The 22,640-nt window shown below is 51.2% G+C and overlaps 1 protein-coding gene across 2 annotated transcripts in view; it reads left to right on the top strand.

Annotated features, from left to right (window-relative positions):
- Positions 1-22,640, top strand: part of tnc (tenectin) — a 131,330-nt gene that overhangs the window by 43,372 nt on the left and 65,318 nt on the right. For both annotated transcript variants that reach the window (XM_077653770.1, XM_077653771.1), the window contains exon 2: positions 16,709-16,824. In XM_077653770.1, the coding sequence (XP_077509896.1) occupies positions 16,737-16,824 (88 nt within the window). In that variant the 5' untranslated portion in view covers positions 16,709-16,736. The remainder of the gene's footprint in view (positions 1-16,708; positions 16,825-22,640) is intronic.

Consider the following 22,640-nt stretch of genomic DNA (forward strand, 5'->3'; position numbering starts at 1 on the left):
TCTATAGACTTCTTGTAGACTCTATTGCCTTCCTATAGATATTTCTTTTTGTCTATTCACTGTCTAAAGGCTGTCTATAGACAAAAAATTACTAAAAGTGTACGGCCATAAAGCTTTGGATCGTGTATATACTGTCTATAGAATTTGTATTGCCTAGGTTCTTCTCTAGGGTTTGTCTATAGACAGTCTATAGGCTTTATAGACAAAAGTCTATGGAGAGTATACAGAGTGTCTAAAGAAATTTTTGTAAGGGAAGGGATGATGGATGCACCGTTCGGGATGATTCGCCTCAAATCACTTCCATCTCGCTGGGCGACGGTGCGTGTGCAGGCACGCCGAGAGACGTCATCATTCTGTTCTGCGCGGGGCTGTGCTCGCAGTTTTCGCCGATCGTGCCCAACGGATTCGAGTCACAGCGGGGGGTACGCACGCGCCGATCGACTGCGGAGATGCGCCACGCGCGTCCCGCTGCGACGGGCGTACGTTGCCGCGCGCACGATCTCCAATACACACACACACAGGGACACGGGTGCTTTGCTTGAGCAGGCTGTTTTGTGAAGAGTGAAAGTGTAGTGTGCCTTGTTCATCCGTGTTTATCGTGACTGCGTCGCTGTCGCGCGTCTTGTGCATGCTGATATGGGTTGCAGGGCGCTGGTGTTGAACGCTGTTACTGACTGGCATTTGTTGGAAATTGTCTACAAGGCTAACATAAACTGATTTCAAGAATACGCGAGAAATTCGCGTGATTCCAGATCGACACATATAAGTGTTTCTAAAAGCAACAGAACAAGTGCGGTAAGCCATTCATTAACAGTGAGTGAGTGAGCTAGCGGGTGATTGGAGTGAGTGAGTGAGGGAGTGAGTGATTGGAGTGAGCGAGCGAATGATTGGAGTGGTAAGTGAGTGATTTGTGTGGTAAGTGAGTGATTTGTGTGGTAAGTGAGTGATAGGTTTGAGCGAGCGAATGATTGGAGCGGTGAGTGATTTGTGTGGTAAATGAGTGATTGGCGTGAGCGAGCGAATGATTGGAGTGGTAAGTGAGTGATTGGTGTGGTAAGTGATTGGAGTGAGTGATTGGAGCGAGCGAGCGAGTGATTAGTGTGATAAGTGAGTGATTGGAGTGAGTGAGTGAGTGAGAAGGACGAGATATGAAGACGTAAGATGAATTCCGAAATCCAGGACGTGTCTGTAGATCTCAAGATATTGCATAGAAACTCCAGATATTGCATCTGGAGCTGGGTTAATTTTCACGCGCATGGTAACCGAATGACGCCAGGGAAATAGGAAGCCCATCGGCAAGGTCAGTTACGCGTTGGCAAATTTGGCAACCGCGATGCAAGGGAAGGAAAACTTTTTGCGCACGCATAGAGAACTATCACAAAGTGACGAAATTAATGGCAAGGTAAGCCTTGCATTCCGCGGAAGGCAGGAAGCACTCCATGCGGGGACTTCACACGGAGCCCTATCTAACTCGCTGGCCGTTTGGAAACCACTCACTTTCGCAAGCGACGAAACAGCACAGCCCGCGGCTAAATATGCTAGCTCCAGGAGCCCGCCTCGCAAGGCGCCGTTCCGCTTCCTAAAGCCAGCCGAATACTTGCACGTCTCGTCTCACGCGAGCGCAGCCAATTAACTCCGAATAAAAGGATGCCCCAGGTCTCCTCATTCACATGTAGTCAAGAAGGATGATGCATACACCTTATGCCTTACGCCATGATTCGGCTTTTGTACGAGTGTGCATCTTTTGTTTCGTAGCCGAATCGGGCCCAGAGGATGACTTGCGTAGTATCAGGAAGCCGCGGCGGGAAATTTAAAAAAAAAGATACAATAAATAAAGACCACCAGACAAGTAGTATAGCGGGCTGAACGAGACGGAGGAAAATGCGCAGGCACATTCATTCCTTCAGGCGGGAATGAGTGTTCGCGGAACTTACTAGCGAAAGGAGAAGACGCGTGTCTGCAGCATGCGAGAGTGAGAGCAGAGAGACGAAATGCCTAATTAAAACGAGAAAAAAAAAGGCTGCTCGGGTGGTCAGACGGGTAGGTGCCGTCCGCCAAAGCAAGGTCAGTGATTCAGAGACAGTAAGTGGGTAAATTGAACGCCGTGGCATCCCATACTCTGTACGCCGGGAAGGAGCTTTTCTTGAGCCGTCCCTCCGCTCCGTGCTGAAGGACTTTCCTGGAGTTTTCCGAATGTTTGCTTTGGATTTCCGTAGTGTTCGCTGAAAAATGGCCCAGCCTGCGCGCTGATGATTCGAAGAAAATATGGCAGTTTTATTCGTAAGCGTTGGAAGTCACCGACAGCAACTCGAAGCTTCACATTTTTAGGATTTCTTCCAACGAGTCGTTCTCATTGCTTCTTGCAACGAGTACGTGCTGGTTCTTGGTATACTTCATTCAGCGATAATGGCGGTGATCGGAAACTCATTCGCTGGAAAAGAATTCCAGGTCCATCTGCCAGTTAATCGGTGTACTAGCTTTTCTTAAGAAGAATTCCTGAGGCGCGCTTGGTTTTATAATCGCCGGCTGAAATGGCGAGCTCTCAACGCCTCTCACAGAGGAGTAGCTCATTAGTGTAGCTATAGAAGTCGGAAACCCAACGACAGGCATTCGTGTGTGCTAGCTATGGTCTATGGTGCTCTTAGACGTACAGCTGCGCATGTTAGGTTTTAAGTCTAGCAGGTTAACAGACACGGCTCTCTCGATCTTTCGCCTCTCTAGTTTTTGTACTTTAACACACTGTAGCAAATACCTCAGCACCGGCGACGAAATTTTGCTTAGCAGAAAAAAAAGGGGGGGGGGGGGGGGGGGGAGGCTTCACTTTTCGTACTTCTCGCCGTACTGCTCAGTTTATCGTTCCGGCCCAAGTGACACACAGATCACGTGGCCACAGATAGACTGCTGACTGTGGTTAGTAAAGAGACAAAGTATCCTCTTGTTGCACCACTATTGTACAGTATGGATCACATGACGACAGATGGCGCATTCTCCAGAGGGCCGCTTCATGGCTATTATGTCCTGGCAAACTCTCTTCGGCCAGAACGTTCACAAATTTTTTCTTAGACAGTCCAAGAGTGGCTATAGGCGTTCTATAGGCCGCGTATTGAAATTTCTGCGAGGGGGGAAGAGCGCTGAGGTTTCGGGTTACGGCTTACGCATACTCTGCAGAAACTCTCCGGCATAGCTGTTGCTGGAAAAAGTGACGTCACGGTCGCTGTGAAGGCAGATAAACAGGGAATGTGACACGCTGAAAAACGAGCCTTTTACACTCCTGCACGCAAGCCGACAGAGAATTCCTTGGCCGTATACGGCAAGCATACTGCGCCGCGTGCCTTCAGGCACGGTGCGTCACGAGGGGCGTCGTGAGCCACGGGCCTGTCTTCGGGCGCCTTGCACGTCCGGCACGCGTGCGTGCATACGTCACGAGTGACGCCGTCCGTCTGGGCAGCGGTCATTGGTGGCCGCTGGAAGGCCGAAGAAATGGAAAACGCGGCGCCGGTGGGGGCCCCCAAGGACGCGTCCTTGGAGTCACCATCCTCGCCGCGAGATCGCACGCGCGTGTCTCCGCTTCCGATCCGCGCCGCCTGGCGCCCGAAGGCAGTTCCGCCGGAAGGCCCCAACTCTGCGTGGATTCCTTTGAAGTGCCTGCCCGGCGCCAGTTGACGCGAAAAACAAACTTCGCAAACTTGCTCTGACTTTGCGCATCCGAATGCCTGAGGCAAAAGTCATATTTCCAGAACCCCAGAGATTGGTTGTTACTAAACAAGAAGAAGAAAGCGAACCCTTAGGAATTACTGATTTATTTACTCCGAAAACTTGGCAGGCTGCAGTTTGGCATGTATACTGTTCTTCCAAAGGCTTGCTTTCTACATTTTCCAAGATGGAATGACAGGACGTATTGTTCATTTCTTGTTATTCTTTTCTCCTTTTTCATCAGATCGGTCTGCGCTGTTTCGATTCGCACACTGTATTTAAACATTCAGCACTCGGTGTTATACCTTGTACAAGATGTCGCGTATAAAAATATCATAGCGTCCCAGCCGTTCCCCACAATGCAATATATTTTTTTTTAAATTTACGTGGCCAGGGACGAGAGGGGAGGTCGGTGCTTGGCAGCGGTGCCGGCTACTCCTCTTCGCGTAGGGTAAGAAATCAAAAGAAAAGCGTTTCACTGCTGCCTGTTCAACCATGCATAGCCAAAACATGTACAGCTGGATGTACATCCCCTGTCAAACGTTTAGTGCTCAGATGTGTTTGCTTTTTGGTAGCTTCCGCCGAAGCCCTAACCTTGGGAAGGGGGAACCAGAGTTGCTCTTACCTTCAGGATATTTGGAGTTCTGGGAATAACGAACCACACGGCGTGGCCCAATAGCAAACCCCCCCTGGGCTCTAAACTTTTGACAAACAGTGCAGGACCGGTGCAGACCAGCAGGATGGATTGTAACTGGTCTTTCCTTGAGACATTGTCGTATTGTGTAAAAAAGTGCTTGCCAGCAGTTATATTCAATTTCAACTTTAGTTCGCGCCAACAGCCAATTTTTTTTAAACAAATGGTTTATGTAAGACGCGACTACTATTATGCCAGGCCACACGTACACCTGCAGTGCGCAGCTCGAAATCAGTTATATGGAGGAAAAACGCAAAGGCGCCCGTGTGCTGTGCGATGTCAGTGCACGTTAAAGATCCCCGAGTGGTCGAAATTATTCCGGAGCCCTCCACTACGGCACCTCTTTCTTCCGTTCTTCTTTCACTCCCTCCTTTATCCCTACCCTTACGGCGCGGTTCAGGTATCCAACGATATATGAGACAAATACTGCGCCATTTCCTCCCCCCCCCCCCAGAAAATCAATTATAAACGAATTATAGGCTATGGAGGCAGGACCTTCTTTCATACCAAAACTATTTAAATGTCCTGCCGCGAGCCTGGCGTTGTTGTTCCAAAGTAGCCAACGCTATTATATAGTTCGCGCGGCAAACTATAGGTGGCGTTAGTTAGCCTTAGGTAGCACTTAAAACAAGAAAAGAAGAAGTCTTCGGGGAATGCTATATGGCGTGGCCGGTCTATTTGCGACGCTGAACTCAGGTCGGAGGATAAAACGCGACAGATGAGACGCTTCCCCTGGCCATTGTCAGCCGCCGTCGCCTTCGGGCAGGGCTTTCCCGCAGTCTCCCATTCGCTTTAAACGGAGGCAAGGAGACGGGGACGGATGACACCATCGCCTGCGCGCGGCAGTTTTCTCCCCCCCCCCCCCCCCCCCCCCGTTTTAACCCGACGGCAAAACAAAGGGCCGGGGTGAAGGCGACGCGTGCTCGACCTCCAAGGACGCCGACGACGCGCCGCAATTACGCTTATCCCGACGCCGGACTCGCCGGCGGCTGCTGCACCCCCTCCTCCCTTCGTTGGCTTCCTGTGCCCAAGTGCAAGCGCCGGCAGAACGCTGCTCCCGAACGCGGGCATACAGCACAGCGCAGAAACACTGTTGTTGTTGTTAGTGGCTATTTATTAATAAAATAACAATGGAAGGAATAGATGTTGCTAGCCGCGGCATCTGCCATCCAAACCTGAAGCACCTGAGCTGCGACTAGCGGGAATAAAAAGACAGGGAGGGGACAGGGAGAGGGAAAAGAATGGGGGGGGGGAGCGATAGTGAGAAAGGATAGGGGTAGGGGGTAATGTACACTATGTACAAATACAGAATATGGAAATAAATGTAGGACGCTGCGCCGCGCATGATAGCGTTCGTGCATCTCATTGGTTATGAGTCATGAAGAAATCAAAGGCACAGTAACTGTCTCATTTTTCGTCGTCATCATCATCAGCCTGATTACGCCCACTGCAGGGCAAATGCGTCTCCCTTGTCTCTCCAATTAACCCTGTCGTTTGCTAGCTGCGGCCACCGTATGCCTGCAAACTTCCTAATCTCATCTGCCTACCTAACCTTGTGCCGCCCCCTGCTACGCTTACCTTCTCTTGGTATCTGCTCCGTTGCCCTTAAGGGCCATCGGTTATCTTGCCTTCGCAGTACATGCCCCGCCCAAGCCCATTTATAAGAGGCTCTGTCCATGTACTAGACCAGGGTGGCCAAATCCTGTTCTAAGGGAGTGCGTTGTCGGTTCTGGTCGCCGAGATCAGGTTGCACCCCAAAACGTGCTTACTCTTACTGAACGCTAAACCTCACTGTGAGGGAAGCGATGAAAGAGTGGATGAAATAAGGCAGAGAGAAAGAAGCACTGTAGTGGCAGGCTGCGGTTTAATTTCGACCACTTCAACTTCTTGGGAATCCACTGACATCTCACGGCACACAGTAGTCTTACGTACGTTTCGCTTCCATCGCGACGCGGCCGCTGCTTTATACCAAGTGATCGGGCTCAGCAGTCAAACGCGCCAACCACTGAGCCTCCTCGACTGGTGCCAATCGCCAGGAGAGATACTACACAATATGTTGTTTAGTACACTTTCCTACTATCAAAGATTGCAGCTGCATCCCTTTGCCAAGACGAATCTTACGGAAACCATTCACGCGTCATGACTTTCCGCTCTGCTTCTCATCACCATGAGGCACCTACGCCTGTCAGAAAGATCGTTCACGCCCCCTTATACATTAATTGAGCGTCTTTCGCTTTGTTTTAACGGGCGATCTGATATGGGAAGAAGCATTACAATCCAGCCACAATGTGATCCACCTTCTCTGATGCATACAGACCCTAAACGATGACCGCCGCTTGCTTGTATAAATAATCGCTTCTCACGAGCGACGTCGTTAACGACTCAATCGAATGGCCGCGAGCACATGATGGAAGCGATCACTTTGATACTAGTTAATAAATCGTTGCCAAGCCGGAACGATCCGTGTACCGCAGGCTGTACAAGCGGCGTCAACGGAGGCGCGCGGAATCTCCAAGATTCTATCTGACCATGCCGCGCCTGGAGCACGCTTCAGCTGCTACAGCCGCAGGAACCGTGGCGGCAAACCTGTTTGCGCGTTCGCCGCCGCTCCGGCTGTTTATTATATGCCGCGCACTCACTATGGCGCTGGAGGAGGGCCAAAGGAAGAGGACACTTAATGCGGCGACGATAGGGCGGGGAAACGCGCTCGCTCTGTCCATGTCGCTGTCTTCGTCGTCGACAGCGTCGTGGCAATTACGTAATTGTCGGAGAACCCACCTGGACGAAAGCTCGTTACTTTATTCTCCGAGCGTGTATTTATCTCTCTGATTCGAACTTCTGTTTGTTTTTTGTTTTACCCCGGCATCTCGCTGTTTTCACGGACCAGCTTCTTTTTTCATCGTGAAAGCTAGCGCAATCATCACCTTTTCCTCGCCCGCTATGTATTTCGGATCGCCGCGAGGGAGAGATAGTGTACTCAGGGCGCCTTCGAGTCGGGCGTGTTGGCTGTTTCGTCAGCTGACAGATACCCGTGTGCCGAAGACGGAAGGCGCGCTCGAGGAGCTGACAAGCTACTACGGGTATACTTACACACACACGCTCGATGTAAAAACGGCCCCTCGCTCGCTGTGCAGTTTTCTATTTTTTTTTTCGCAAAGCCTGGAAAATTCTGGCACCAATTTGGTTTCTTCTCTTCTTTTCCTATCTTTTTTATCTTTTCGTTCTAGTCAAAGGCGGTGGCATAAACGAGCGTCGCCTTTTTTTATGAGGCGTCGCTCCTTCCTCATACCTTTCGGGTTCCCTTCTGTCGCAAGCGAGTGAGAGAGCATACTCGTGAGTAAGGGAGGTCGTGACATCCGCGATGTCAGCGCGCCGAAAGCCGCAAAGCACAATTTATGTGACAAAGCAAAAGGAGGGTTAAGTGAAAGCACCAGTTTTTTTTTTTTTCTTCTTGAAAACCGTTCGCGGGCGTTATTCTCGGCTCTCTCGCCGTTCTTAAAGCGCGCAAGTTAACACCGATTGGTTTGATTTAACTTCTCCAATTTCTTGCCCGGGATGCTCCGCAAGCGGCTGGAATGAGCGCGGCTGTGCTCACCGAATAAGCGCTCAACATTGTTTTATGTACTGATCCCAAGGGAAGACTTCTGAGCTCTCAGACAACAGAGGCTGACATCTTGCTAGTAAGCGTTGTCCTATTAATCAACCAACACTTAACTGGCTATCGTGTACCGAAGAAACCAAACAAGAAAGGCCTAGTATTATCACCAAACGTGAGCTTCTGCATCATTTCCTTTGCCCCCCACGAAAAAGCAGAAGAAAATTAACTATATGAAACGCAATAAGACCAAAGGAGTGCTTCAGCTGTACCTACCCCTTGCCTCCTCTGTAAAGGTGGGGGAACACAGCTCTGCACAGAGTTGCGTCCCGTCGACAACTATAATTTTAACGCGTGTCACCAGATGCTACCATGCGGGATTTGGTTTGGTTTATGAAGATTTAACGTTCCAAAGCGACTGGAGCACCCGGTTCATCAACACAAGCAGGGGCTGCGTCACCGTGCAGCTCCTGCCATACTGAGTGTGCCGTGCGATCTTTGTGTGTGTGCGGCGATTGTGAGCGGTGTGTTGTGCGTGAATGCCCCGCGTGCTTCCCCCCGCGCGTATGGACCATCTTTTGAACTTTGAGCCCTTTTAGACATTCATGGCTTATGTATTTGTGCATTTTATGCCAACGTGCATTTTTGCATAGGTAGGGTGACGCTAGTCGCCAAAGCATGTCTTTAGGTTGGGCGACATTAGTCGCCGTTCTGTGTCTGTTTTTGCGAGGGATGCCAGTCCATTTCAGGCCCGTAGTAAATAAACTTCTCTTCAATCTCCAAACCGCCTCAGGCTATGAGGGACACCGCAGTGGAGGGTTCCGGATAATTTCGACCACCTGGGGTTCTTTGACGCGCACTGACATCTCACAGTATGCACGGACCTCTAGCATTTCGCTTCCATCGAAATAGGACCGCTGCGGCTGGAATCGAACCCACGTCTTTCGGGTCAGCAGCCGAGCGCCATAACCACTCAGCCACCGCGGCGGCGGACTCATGCGAGGAAGAAAAAGCCCTTTCAGTTTAGTGTGAAACCCATCGTTTCTCAAACGCCGCGGACTACACACGTACAGTTCCCAACCTTCCCAAGCTTAGAACTGTCAAATGTTGGTCATATGTTTTAGGGGAAGACCCGAAGGTGGAGTAAATTTGTAATAAGGGGTAATTACTCATTGAGACCCCCATGGTTTAGTAAATTTGTAATAAGGGAGTAATTTGACCAACACTGTTCCCACTTCGAGTTATTGATCAATTCGCTCTCGCCCTTACCATAAGCCTCCCGTCCCGGTTAGCTCAGTTTGTAGAGTGATTGCTGCGGTGTAGCGGTGGTCCCGGGTTCGAACCCCGGACCAGGACGAATTTTTCTTTAACTGCGCAGTTTCCGAGAAAGCTGTATAACTTTCCTTTGTAGCTCTATGGCTGCGTTTGGGTGGATGCCAGTGAGTAATTACTCCCTTATAACTGTCAAAGGTGTTTAAGAGGCCGGCTACACGGCTTGGAAGCAAACCCCTTGGGTTGTATATTTTTGACAAAGACTGTACCTTGGAATTACGAACCGCGTTGGCTTAATTCCGGTCGTCGTGGGACAGGGGAACTAAAACGGGGCACTGAGAGGACGTGTCGAACTTTGACAAACATCACGAGATACCAAACCCAGCGTTTCGTTAAGATAGCAGTTTTTCCAGGACCACGAACGACTTATGCGCCTTCTGTACCGACTCCATCGCTTTCCAACTCCCCGGAGAGGTCATGCACACCGGCGGACGCATGATGTGTCCAGTCTCCTCTCGCAGAACGCCTCCCGGAGGAGGACGGCAACGCCTCGGTCGTCGCCTTCTTGTGCCGCCTCCTGGGAGAGGGAGAGGCTACACAAACGGCCATCAGTGGAGCATGCGAGTCGCTCGTCAGGAAACAATTTCCGAAGTCCCTCAAGCAGAGAAAGAGAGCCGGACGCGCTCGAGAAAGTGAGAGTGCCGTCTCGCTGCTCTTTCCGATGCCGCTGCTGCAGCTACGGAGACGGACACGCGCGGTTCTCTGTGTTGGAGCTAGCCCTGTGTGCAGGAAGCCCAGAAAGCGAGCGCTGGTGGGGAACACTGTTTTTTTTTTGCTCTGTTTCGTTTCTTTGCGGCAGTGACGACAATTCGCACCTCCGTTTCGTTTTAACAGTGTCTAGAGCTGGTTACGGATTTCATAACGAACACAAAGTGCACCGGTTTAACGAATATTCGGAAATAGAAGGAAGGAGAAACAGAGTAAGAAGGTTTTCAACGGGCGGCTGCGGTGACCGCGAAGTAATTCTCCCTTACACCCAGAACCCGGTATAACTCTGTCTCACAGTCAATACCCTATTGTGCAAAAAGAAGTTAACAGAAAGCACGATAAATTTTATAACGACATTACGCGGTAACCTAGAAAGATACTTCCTTCTTCGGTTATGTCAACAGTGGCTTTTATAGGCCGTAAGAATCGAACCGTTCTTGCGCCACCAAAAGAAGCGTTTCTAAAGAAAAACCAATCTCGAAAAGTTTCATTTGCGAAGAACACCCAGAACTGTTCGACATCAAATGCGACGCTGAGTTCAGCGAGACCAGATCGCTACTGTCTCAGTATACGCGCTCATTCGAACTGGCTCCGTGATCGAAGCACCACACCGCTTAAGAACAAAGGAGGCACACATACTGGACTATCGCCGTCCTGTCCATAGTTCAACTCCTGCCTGAACCTGTCCTTCGCTCCGGTTGGCGCAGTGCTTCGGAAACCACGGAGACGCACCACCTATCCCAGCATCTGGTCCTTCCTAAGAAGAGGCTCGCCTTCCACGCGTGCGTGTCCAGCCGCGACGCGCCCCGTGCACTGACCGGCGGCCGGCTCTTGATTCGCATGGCCGAACAAAGACTCTCTTTCGGCCCAGGCTCGTCGAAACAATGGACGCGGTGGCCCCCACGATGAGCGCCTGCGTGCGTGCGAGCGTGTGTGCGCGGAGAGCGGACAACGACGCCCAGACAGGAGCACCAGTCTCGGCCACCGCGAAAAAGAAGCGAGAGATCGCTGACCCTATCCCCTGTGCCAGAGACGCTGGCCGGACGGGGGGCCGCGCGCGCCTTCACTTTCTGCCGTGCAGTCATTCGCGCTCGATTCTACGTCGCGATTCCTATTCTCTCTGCTCGCTCTCGGAGCTCGCCGACTGTCCCACGCTTCGGGAAGGCGTCGCGGTCTTCTGCCCGGCTTTCTCTGGCTTGATCGTCGTCTTCTCCTCGCTTTCGGTATCGCCATTGCAGTGAAGACATCGCTCGCAATGATGCCATTGGATGCTACGAAGTAGGCGTGGGGGAGGAGGCTGCTGGACTGTTGTGTCCGGGTCGTCGTCGATACCGCATTAAAAATGGAAAGCAGGCAAGCTCTAAAGGTGCGCCAGCTATTAAGCGGTGTAAACTAACGACGAAAAATAAAAACTCGTTCTGGGATCAGTTTGCTAGTAAATAAGAACACAACATCCGGTTCCCTAAATACCTGTCGGTCTGGTCCTTGCCTCCATAGGCTTGACGTTGGCTTTGCAGTAATTGGTGCGCCTAATTACTTTTGCTTGTGTACATTTTAAACACCTGTCTTTTTTTTTTGCTTTGCTGTGGAGCTCGAAAGAGCGACCTCCTGCGCCTTTGACACACTGTGGCGAATTTTTCAAGGTCAAACTTCTCTTTTAGTGCAGCACAACCCTTAATGAGGTTAGTACCCCACCGGGCTGGTTAACCATGTTCGCGGGCCCCACTGCACCCTTCAGTGGCCCACGTAATGAAGGAAACTAAATTTGCCAGGCCAGCCATGCTTGTACACGTGTAAATTATTGCTCTCACACACGTTACACGTAGAGAGCCGACCTCAGCATTCAGTCTTACCGCGGCGGGTTATACATCACGTCCGCTTCTAAAGCAAGTGCGATGGAGGTCAACAAACCTGCAGTCTTCAGAGCGAAATCTGCCAATACGAAAAAAAAAAAAAGGAACAGCGTCGGCTCGTGCCCCGTCTGATAGTTTTGTGTAACAGAGCTAGTAGCCGTACCAGGAGAGTCTTTCCTGTTCATTAGCCCGCCTTCAATTAACTCTAACCGCCAGCGGCGCGGCCTGTTGTGTAATCATTCGACGAGGGTGGGGAAGTCTAGGGCCACTAGTACACAAAGGAGAATAAGAAGACGAAAAAGAAACAAAAAAAAAAAGAAACCGAAGCAGGTTATAACCCCAGAGCAGTGCACTTTCGCTTTCTCGCCGCCGTCCGAAGAGAGATCCCTCGCCATCACACTCAGCGTACATACGCATACCCGCAGCGGCGGTCAACAATGCGGTAAAACAGAGCGTCCGAAACCAGCGCTGCAGACGACGCGCCGTAGCCCAAGCAGAGCCGTCATTTATCAGGCGCCGTCCGGTGTTTTTCTTTTTCTTTTTTTATCTCTCGCGCAGGCGTGCTCGTTCATCGGTGCGTCGTCCCCCTCCCGTTCTGCTTCTTCGCCAGTTCCCGAACAATTTTCCTATCTCGCAGTTCCCCTTTCACGTGATGTATAGCCCGTGTAATCGCCCGGCATTTAAGGGAGTCACGCGAACGTTGCACAGCGGCCCAGAGAAAGAGAGAGAAAGAAAGATAGAAGGGTAATGGGAGAGAACTTTCGCCAGTGCAGTATATAATGCGGGGACCAAACTATCGCCGCTTTCTTCCCCCTCTCCCACGCTCTATAGGAAGGCTCGCAAACGACACCAGACCACGAAACGAGTGTATAGGCCCTGCGAACCGCACCGTCGCGTCAGACAGCTGAAAACGCGCGCGTGTGCATGCATAGTATATACGTGCGGACTACAGGACCCAGCGGCCGCCGCGCATGCTTTCACGGAGTGGCCACGGCACGAAGTGGTTTCACGAGCTCCGCGGGGCGGCAGTTATAAACGCACCGAAGGCGGCACCGATGGCCGCTGAGCCCCGTCCGATTGCGTTTCGTTAGAGAGAAATTTCTCGTCGCGCGAACCGACTCTGTTCCGCATACCGGTTTCGGAAGGAAGATGCATAGAGACAGAGAGAGAGAAAGGGGGGGGGGGGGGTGTAGATACCTTCAACACTGAGTGAACGGAGAGGACGTCTTCGACTCGTCCGTTCGGTGAGAAAGAACGGCCCGCCGACGAGACGGGATATTAACGATCTTGATCACTCGGAACGCGCGGAGCTGGTGCGGTGGCAAGGATATTAACGACCTCGATCACCAAGACGCGCCGGTGAAGAAGGGCAAGTAGAAAAGAAAGTGAGGTGCAACGACAGAACGGAAATGCGAAGAGTAGCGAGAAGGAGAGAGAGAGAGAGGTGCAGTGAGAGCCCCCTTTAATGAATCGTCCCGCTCGAGCTCGCATTTAATTCCGAGCCGGACAAGGAAAAGAGAGAGAGAGAGAGGCGCCACGGAGCTTCAGCTGGGGAGGGAATGGCCGAGCGCAAAGTGTGCTCACTGCCGGACGCTGCGTCGGTCGGCGCCGTGTCGGTGCACTCGGGCAGGGTGTAATGCCTAAAAAGAGGGAGGGAGGGGGGGGGGGGGGGGCACCGAGACGATCCTTGCGGCACCGGAACAGTGGGGCCGTCTCCTCTCCGGAACGGGGCGGTACCCGCGGGCGTCGACGGAACACGCGGGCCACAGAGAAGAAAGCGCAGTGTGTGTCTCGGGAGCATAGGAGGAGAGCACGGCATACAGCACGGTGTGAGCCGGCAGCGATGTCGGCAGGCGCGCCTTTCCTTCCTACGAGGCCAGCTGGTCTGGTTCAGCGACCGATGCTTTATAGCCCCTCTGGGGCTCTCTCCCTCTCTCGATTTGTCCGAGAGTTACTCTGCCAGCAAGTGTGTGTTGCGGGCAGGGACAAAGGAGATCGAGTCGCTCAGGGCACACTGACCCTTCACTCGCAATCACGCGCTTCAGTGTAGTACGACGCCGGTGCAGGTGTTGTATTGTAGTATATGTCTGTCGCGAAAAGCTCGTGTAACGCACTTGTGTTTGTGGTGCGTAATGTCCTCCTTGTGACACGTTTACCCTCGCTTTGTGTCCATAAGAGTGCATAAGCTTTTGTTGGAAGAAACGTGTAAAACAATTGCTTCGCCCATTGATGCTCTGAAGCAATAAATCTCGTTTATATATATATATATATATATATATATATATATATATATATATATATATATATATAAATTGCTTCGCTACTGCTGCAAACGTCGGATGCTGAAGTGGTTTCTAGGAAGAGTGGAAATGATTTTGTGGTGGCGGTTAATCGTTCTACACCTTGTGGATGTTTCACTGCGGTTGATACCTTTGATTTTCGGAAAATTCTCAAGGACGTACAGTTTTCGTGTATTTTGTTTGGGCGTAATTAGACTCGGTGCAGTAACGACCGGCTCTTACACTGTCCGCTCCGAGTGGGATAAGTTGTTTTCGTCATCGTGTTCCTCTATCTACCTGCAACGCGTTTGCAAGTAGATGCGGGCGTAAGCAGAAGCACCGAGAGATATATCGTGCACTACGCGTTCAACTAAATGAGAACCGCCTATTAAGCGACCTGCATTCATTGTAAGCCGTAATGAGGAATGGCAAGGCGCTGCTTCAGAAAGCGACGTCGACACTACAAAAGCTGCGAAATTCCACTCTATTTTACATACCTCGGACGCATGCCGAGGCGGCTTCGATTTTCTCAGCATAAAAGCCTGAAATAAGACGAGCGTTGTGTGTTCGTTGACGAAAACTGGACCCGCCGCGATGGCTCAGTGGTTAGGGCGCTCGGCTACTGATCCGGAGTTCCTGCGTTCGAACCGGACCGCGGCGGCTGCGTTTTTATGGAGGCAGAACGCTAAGGCTCCCGTGTGCTGTGCGATGTCAGTGTACGTTAAAGAGTCCCAGGTGGTCGAAATTATTCCGGAGCCCTCCACTACGGCACCTCTTTCTTCTTTCACTCCCTCCTTTATCCCTTCCCTTACAGCGCGGTTCAGGTGTCCAACGATATATGAGACAGATACTGCGCCATTTCCTTTCCCCGAAAACCAATTATTATTATTGACGAAAACTGGGAGTATTGGTTGTCACGAATGTTGTGCAGATAGGATGGTACATTAGGCGCTGCTATACTCACCGTTTCTTAAGACCTCAAAGAGAAAGGAAGTGAGGAGGAGGAGGAGGAGGAGGAGGAGGAGGAGAACGAGGAGGAGGAGGCACGCACCCTCTCCCCTCGAGACACTAGAGTGTCTGCCTCTAAGCATCAGGCGAAGCGTTTGAAGGTGAACAGCGTCGTCGGCATCGTCACGTGCGCGCGCCAGAAACATCCTCGATGTATAATTCACGCTGCACTAACCAGGACAGCAAGCACTTCGTATCGCCCGCTGTTTTGCGCGTCCCTCTATACGACGACACGGGGAGGGTCCCTCTGTTATTTATCGCCAGAGGAAGCTTGGCATTCGTAAGTGTCGAGGAGTCGTTGTTGAGGACGGCCGCTGCTGAGAGCGCTAGTGCTGATGCGCTAGTAGTCGCAGCATAGCAATTACAAATATCCCACTCACAGCCATGCAGCGAATGCTGAGTGCAAAGCTATGCGCTTTTGCGCGCGCCGTTAGCATGGCGGTTCCGCCATTGACTTGCTAAATGTTGTCGCTTTTCTCTTCTAAGCGGGCTGATGTAAACACATTTATGAAGATAACGCTGCTATTCTTGATAGCCTCGCTTTGCGTTGCGTTTTTCTCTTTTTTTTTGGGAAGACGAAACTTATTTCTCTGTGATTTGACAAACCCAACAGGCGGGCCTCTGCCACCTAGAAAAACTGCAGGTTTCATCAGTTGCGCGCATTTCAAGTTTGTGTTTGGTTTGCTGATGCTTTGCCTCAAGGCTCGGGGGAGGGCGCATGATGAAAAAAAAAATGGAAAAGCAAGTAAGCAAGCACACACACGAATGCTAGTATTCCTACTGACGCGATGCTAGCTAATGTTCTGCAAGAAATGTGGCTAAGCACAAGCGATTAGTACAGTCGAATTTCGATATAACGAAACGGTTTATAACGAAATAATGCATATAACGAACGAATGACCATTCCCCTCGGAAGCTCGGTCAAAACGGCCTATTGTTCGTGAGTACGTGCGAGGTTGTGATGAGTTGCAGCTCACACATCCTAAGCCCTGCCGATTTCAGTCTAACGGCCGAAGCATATGTTAATGTAGAGGGTTCACAGCTTAATATTTTGGCGGATTAAGAATTTCTACCAAGATTTCGTTAAGGAACTGGCAAATAACAGTGATCTCCGAAACTTTGCTGTAAAGAAAGGGCCTCTAACCAGGTGGAATCGCTTAACTGGTTGCAAATAAATTGACATTATGATTCGCGCATTTATGAGATCTACAAAGTAGAGGTACCGAAAGAATAATGAACGACAAGAACAACAACTTACTAGCGTTATATGCTTTCGATGCAGCATCAGATTTGGCCGTTTTGAGGATGCCATCTTGTAGTAAATACTTCAAGCCAGTCAGGCTGACGGTTTCGTGCTTGTGACTGCGTCAAGTTAAACTACTTGCACCGCATCACTTCAAGACATCCGAACATCACCGTGTGGTGAAACAAACTGTTAGGGCATTCGCTCGCCGGCCACAGCATGTCTTCCTTGCATTTCTCGTGAAACACGAAATTAGGATGTCGCTCATTTTTCTCACACCGTTATTTGCTTCCTTCTGCGCAGGTGACGAAGCGACCCCCCAGGCCAGGCCATGGGGCTACGACACCTCATAGCTGGGCCCACGTTGCCGGTCGGCGTGGCCCTCCTATCCGCCTTCTGTATATCCACAGTCCTATCAGGTGAGAAGCCAAGAGATCAGCTATGCAACCGACCCTCCATCACGTGCGCTGAAACACGCTGCTCTAACTGCAGTACCACGCTCTGCGATGCCGCATGCAATTTAGATTAACACCTCGGGACATTGCGGAGCGCGCACTTTGAACCCTAGCGGAAATGCACAGCATACAGAACCGTTTGCCGATGCATTCCGCGCGTTTTTCTTTATTTGCCTTACGGCCCCTGCTATGATACACTCACGAACGGCAATGCACGGTTATCAAGCATAGAATAACACCCGATTATTAGCTATCCAGGCCGGAATAGCTTGCCAGTTCCAAGAGGCTTCTCAAGTACAACTGGCCCATATCGCGTTTGTGTAGGTCGAACGCTATACTGAAGCGCGAGTCCAAATCGTAGGTCTTGAGCGTGTGCCTCAGCTTCTGTATACAATCAACACCAGCCGAACGTTTTTACTGTGTCTGCATTGTCAGAAGCACATAGTGTAATTAATAATCGATTTTCTATTGCACAAGACTGCGCGGGCAGATGCTTTTAAGCGTCGATTTCGGGATTTCGCGTTTTCCTATTATATGCGGAATTTTAAACGCAGACAGGTTATTGGTCGATTTCAGGGAGGATCACAGAGTATTACGAAACTGGGTATACAACGCACCAGTTTGCGCGAGCGCGGAATACATGCCACAACCATTACGGTAACGCGCAGCCGTTCAGAAATATCCCTTGGCGTGAGTGAGCCCGCTTATATGGGTTGGAGAATAACGACGTCCATTTCACCGACGGCGCAGCGACACTTTTCCACCAGGTGTCGTTTCCTGGCTCGGTCGTTCCACACAGCGAGAAAGAGAGAATTGTTCCACCCAAAAAAGAAAACTAAACGAGGAATCAGTGACGGCGAAAGTGCTGCAAGTGGTGCAGGTGACCCGCTCGCATTTCGGGACAGAGTCGTGAGCGGCGAGTCGCGCTCGAACAAAAAAGGAGAATAAAACAACTCCGCGCCAACGCTGCTTCCTGGGACACGCATATCATCGTCGTGAGTTTCGCGCGCAAACATTTCGTGACGTCCAAGGCCAGCTGAGGTCGTCGCCGAATGGCGCGACGCGGAAAAAAGGCAAAAGCGGGAAGCGAAGTGGTGGTGGTGGTGGAGCGTCGACGACCGTCTAACCTTCTTCTTCTTCCAGCGACCATTATCGCGGGTGCACGATCTCCGCGATTTCTTGGTGTTCTTGGTTGTCGCGTGTCGCGCCTCCCCGGCTGCTGACACGAAGAGTGCGTGACAGTCGGCCATTTTTATGTCCCGCCGACCGGCGCGACCAGCGCCGAAGGCATGCGACCGCGCCGGCCTGGTGGCACGTTCACATGCATTCGCATGAGAGAACAACAACCCAATGGGGCGACCCATTCAACGCATTCGCTGGGTGTGTGTAAGAAGCGTTCGCACGCTACATGCGTACTACGTCGCGAATGTCTCCTATCAGCGCAAGAAAACATGCCCGGGGGGGTTCAAGCAAGCGCAAACGCATGCTCTCGTCGAAGGGGCTTATCAGGGCGTCGACGGTTGCTGCGGGCCTTGCGCAATGTGACCTGAGATTCTCCGCGAAAGACGAGTGGCCGGGAGCGCACGCGCGGGAGCAAACAAAGAGACTCGCAGAGGTCTGTCCCGTAATTCGCTTCCGGCATGCTAATCGACCGATCTGCTTAATCATTTGCCGCACTTGACCGAGCGCGCAGTTGCGCAGATATGCAAGAAGGAAATGCCGTTTTCTCCCTCACTGGCGCCGGAGGACTAATTGTGGCTCGAAATAAGACGTCGTGACGAGAAATGTCCTATGGCCGCTGCTGCTATACCGACATAGGACGTCTCTCGAAATTCGAAACTATGTATTTTGCCTTATGATAATTATTGCAGAATGCAGTAACCAACTCGGCGATTTCAGGCGATTTCAGGTGACTCCAGGGAAATGTCTATAAGGCCTGCTGTCATGGGGAGGGTGTTAGCTTCTCCCTACCCAGCCGTCGGTGTTTGGGCTACTCCACTTTTTTTCCCCTTTCGAAAATGAAATAAATCTGACACTTTTCTTCTAAGCTGAGCTGCTTTCTTAGGCCCGTTTCACATGCTGCGAATTTTGCCGCACCGACACTGCGAATTCGCTGCCGCCGCTGACGCCGCAATGCGATTGCCGCTCAGTCCTTTCACATGCAACGCGGACCCTGCGAATTCGTTCGGTTGTGACAACAAAGTTGCTAGATGTCTGCTTATCCAACCTATGAATAAATGCGCCAGTAAGGTAACATGGAAAGTGTTTATGTTGTTGTAGTCATGCGCACTTTTAGATGCAGGGTAACATTTCGTGTCTTTTTATCAAAGTAAAGTTCCGAATTATTCGCAAAGTACACGATGGCCAAAGCTAAGCTTGGCCACAGCCAAGTCTGACAGAGAGCCAAGCAGTGGATGCTCCCTATTGGTCAGTCGCAGAGCGAACACACCGACGCTGCGAATGAATTCCAACCGGACGAAAATCGTTCGCAAGCCGTCTGCGGCAAGAGCGGCGGCCTTCTCCAGCCGCAGACCGAACGAATTCGCAGTGCCGGACGGTGAAATTCGCAGCATGTGAAACGGGCCTTAGGCGCCGCAGCTGGGAGAAAATTTCTTTTAAGACGCGAAGTTTTCGGGAAAACGGCTACCTGGGCCTTGTCAAACCCTGGAAGAACGGAAGATTGGGCGAGCTGGTAACGAGTCATGATATATCAACAGCGCAAACAAGCTGGACAAAGTAGGAGAAGCCAGCGTAGGAATCTGCGCCGGTCTGTGTGTTCCTTCTCCTGCTCTGTCCTGTTTGTTTACGCTGTTGATCTATCATGAGCCGACAAAGTGCTTGACACACAGGTAGCACAAATGCCCATCAGAATTTGTGGAAAATAATTCTCAATTAAAAAAAAAAGGCTAATGGTCAAGACACTCTCAATGGACACATAGCCTGGCGCGTCCACAAGAAGGTGAAAGGCACCTGGTTCATCGCAGGAATTTCACCGTAGCGCAGTGATAATGGCCGCAAGTATAAGACGAAACATCCTTTCTTTCGAGCATAAACAAAACGAATAAACAAACAAGAAAGCCTAACGATCAAACTGGCGCGCCGTAACCAAGAAATTCAACGCAAAACCAAAAGTACCTGCAGCCCACCCAGGTACTTTTCCTTCCCACCTCGGACGTCCTGCTACATAACACCCTCCTCCGCTCGCTCGGTCAGGTGTTCCGAGAGAGACCGGAACGACGCCGCCCGCCGTTTGGAGGACCAGGGGAGAATAAAGAAGTGGCGGTGGAATGACCCCGTTCCCTCGGAGCAACCCAGAAACGCTCGCCAGTGGGGTGCGCATCATCGGGTGTAGTGCGAGACTCGAAACTGCCAGCAGCTGGCGAAGGAAGGGGGGCGTAGTAAAGGAGAACCCTCGTCTTACATCGTGGTGTGGTCGCGGCGTCTAATGCACTTTCACTCTCCGTCGTCGCCTCATTGAGTGCTCTCGTCTCGGAATAACCCCGTCTCGGCATCGTTACGTGGACGATGGCACCCGGACGAGGGGGCGGCTATCCTGCCGCGATGATGACAATGGTAGTGACCGCTGCCGCCCGGGCAAAGGGGGTATGCACACACTGCCGAGGCGCTCCGTTTATTATGCGCTTTCCGCTTATGTGTATGTGCTGAGAAGTATTGCTGCTCTTTTCCTAGAAAATGATGCGCGTCGGGAAGGGGAGGAGAGAAGAAGAAGGAATGAACCAAGTGTTGCGCTCATCACAATATCCGGAAGGTGACCCCCTGGTGCGTATTATAATACGCATGAGCGGTCACACTGACCCGCATGGAGAAACAAGGGTGGAGTGCTGCGCGGAATTGTTGCACAGGTGACGGTGTTAGTGTGGCGCGATGCTCCCAGCGGCAGTATTATGATTTTTTTTTCTTTCAGAGCTTTCTTTTCGTTTTGCTTTATTTCAACTTCACTTCGCTCTCCGGTCAGTTGGGTAATGATCTCCTTTGGAGGCCGGCTGGGCGCTGCCATCTTTAGGAGGATATTTTTTGCTTTTTTTTTCACACGCCTAAGACGGCATTGCGCCGGGTCCCTCGCATCTCGCCGGAAATAAAATTCGCCTCTCAATACAAACAGCCGCGCCATAAATCTAGTGAAAGAAAATTAAAAAAAAGACCGTGCATACATGTACCGAATGTCTGCGGATTAAATTTCGCCTCTGAACAGAAAAACCAGCGCCATAAATCTATTGAAAGAAAATAAAAAAAAGGCCGTGCATACATATACATGTACCGAATGTCCACGGAATTTTGTGGCAGCGTCTTCTTTAAAACGTGGTGTTTAATTCCAATTTCAGCGCAACAAAATATTCATATGATTTCGCGGCTGTGCTATAAAGTAACAATGGTGGTAGATTGGTCAATTTTGTGAGCGTTAGAATTAGGTGTAATGTCAATGATTTTAAATTGAGAGGGACTATAACAAGCATTGTTGTTTTTTACATCCAAAGCAACAGAACATAAAATAAATAGCTTATTGTACCTAGAATAGGTATGTGTGTTTTTGAACACGCTTTAAATTTCGTTGCTCAACAATCGACTACCAGACCGACTCCGGTATCGCAGCTGGTTGAACGTTTCTTTATTGCTTTCAGTCTTATTGGTAATGTCTCAAGGACTGTTGCGCTTAATTTATTGGGATGCTTATTGCGCTGCCGTCAAAAACCCGGAGACATGGTCCCAGCAACTGAAAATAGAAATGACAATATAAAAAAAAATATTCCGAAACACAGAGGAGCACTAGCAATGTTCGTACACTAACGGGGAAACGCACATGCCCGGTAGCGCACGATCTGACAAAGTTTCTTTTTGGAAGGAAAAGAAAAACGCATATTAAGTCAGTTTATCTCCGCAAGGGCGGTTTTGTTGTCCCAGCGCTTCCAGGCCGTACAACGCGAGGGCGCACACTCATTGCACACACGCACACACACGCGCAGACGAACATTCGTATCGAGAGAGAACCAGAGAGGGCAATTTTTCTCGTTCGTCCTTTTCCGCCTTTTTTCTTTTTCCTCTCGGCTTGCCAACGAGCAGCGCAAAAAAAACGGGCCCCCATCCACCGAACGGTCTTGGAGAGAGACTCCCCCTTGCGGCGACAGCCGCTTAATCGTGAGCGCGCGCGGGGGGTGGCCAGCGGCGGCAGGCTGGCATCGAACAGGAGGACTCCCCGCGGCGCGGCCGTCCGACGTCGTCGCCGGCGTCACTTTCCCCGTTCCGGCGGTGCAGTGACGTAACGCACCGGCGGGAAGAAGAGAAAGGCTCCGCGAGTGTCATGGTCGCTGCACCTTGACCCATTTGCGGGCCGACCACTGCCGCCGCCTCTCTGCCTCCGCCTCCTCCTCCTCCTCAGCCTCCTCCATCGACGCGATGCAGCTTTCGCTTTCGTACGCGCCAGCCTGCCTGGCCGTGGGGGGAGCAGACGTCGTCACTGCTCGTTTGTGTCGCGAAGCGGGAGACGTACACGGCGCTGCTGCTGACGCTCCAGGCCTGATTCGCGACGGACCCAGGGGCTGCGACACATTAGTGCGCGCCGTTTACCCCTAGGACATCACATAGCGACAGCGGGGGGAGGGGAGGGAAGAATGCAAGAGTAGAAGAAATACACGGGAGGAATGTCCCGTGTGTTGGTTCATTTACTGGTCCGTTTGTAGTGTTTGCTCATTTTGTGTCTCCGATTCTAGCGCGCGGATGCTTTCCTGCAAGGCTAGTGGGACGAGATAGGACTGAGGTGGCAA

The sequence above is a fragment of the Amblyomma americanum genome, chromosome 2 (genome assembly GCF_052857255.1).
Source record: "Amblyomma americanum isolate KBUSLIRL-KWMA chromosome 2, ASM5285725v1, whole genome shotgun sequence".
Taxonomy (NCBI): domain Eukaryota; kingdom Metazoa; phylum Arthropoda; class Arachnida; order Ixodida; family Ixodidae; genus Amblyomma; species Amblyomma americanum.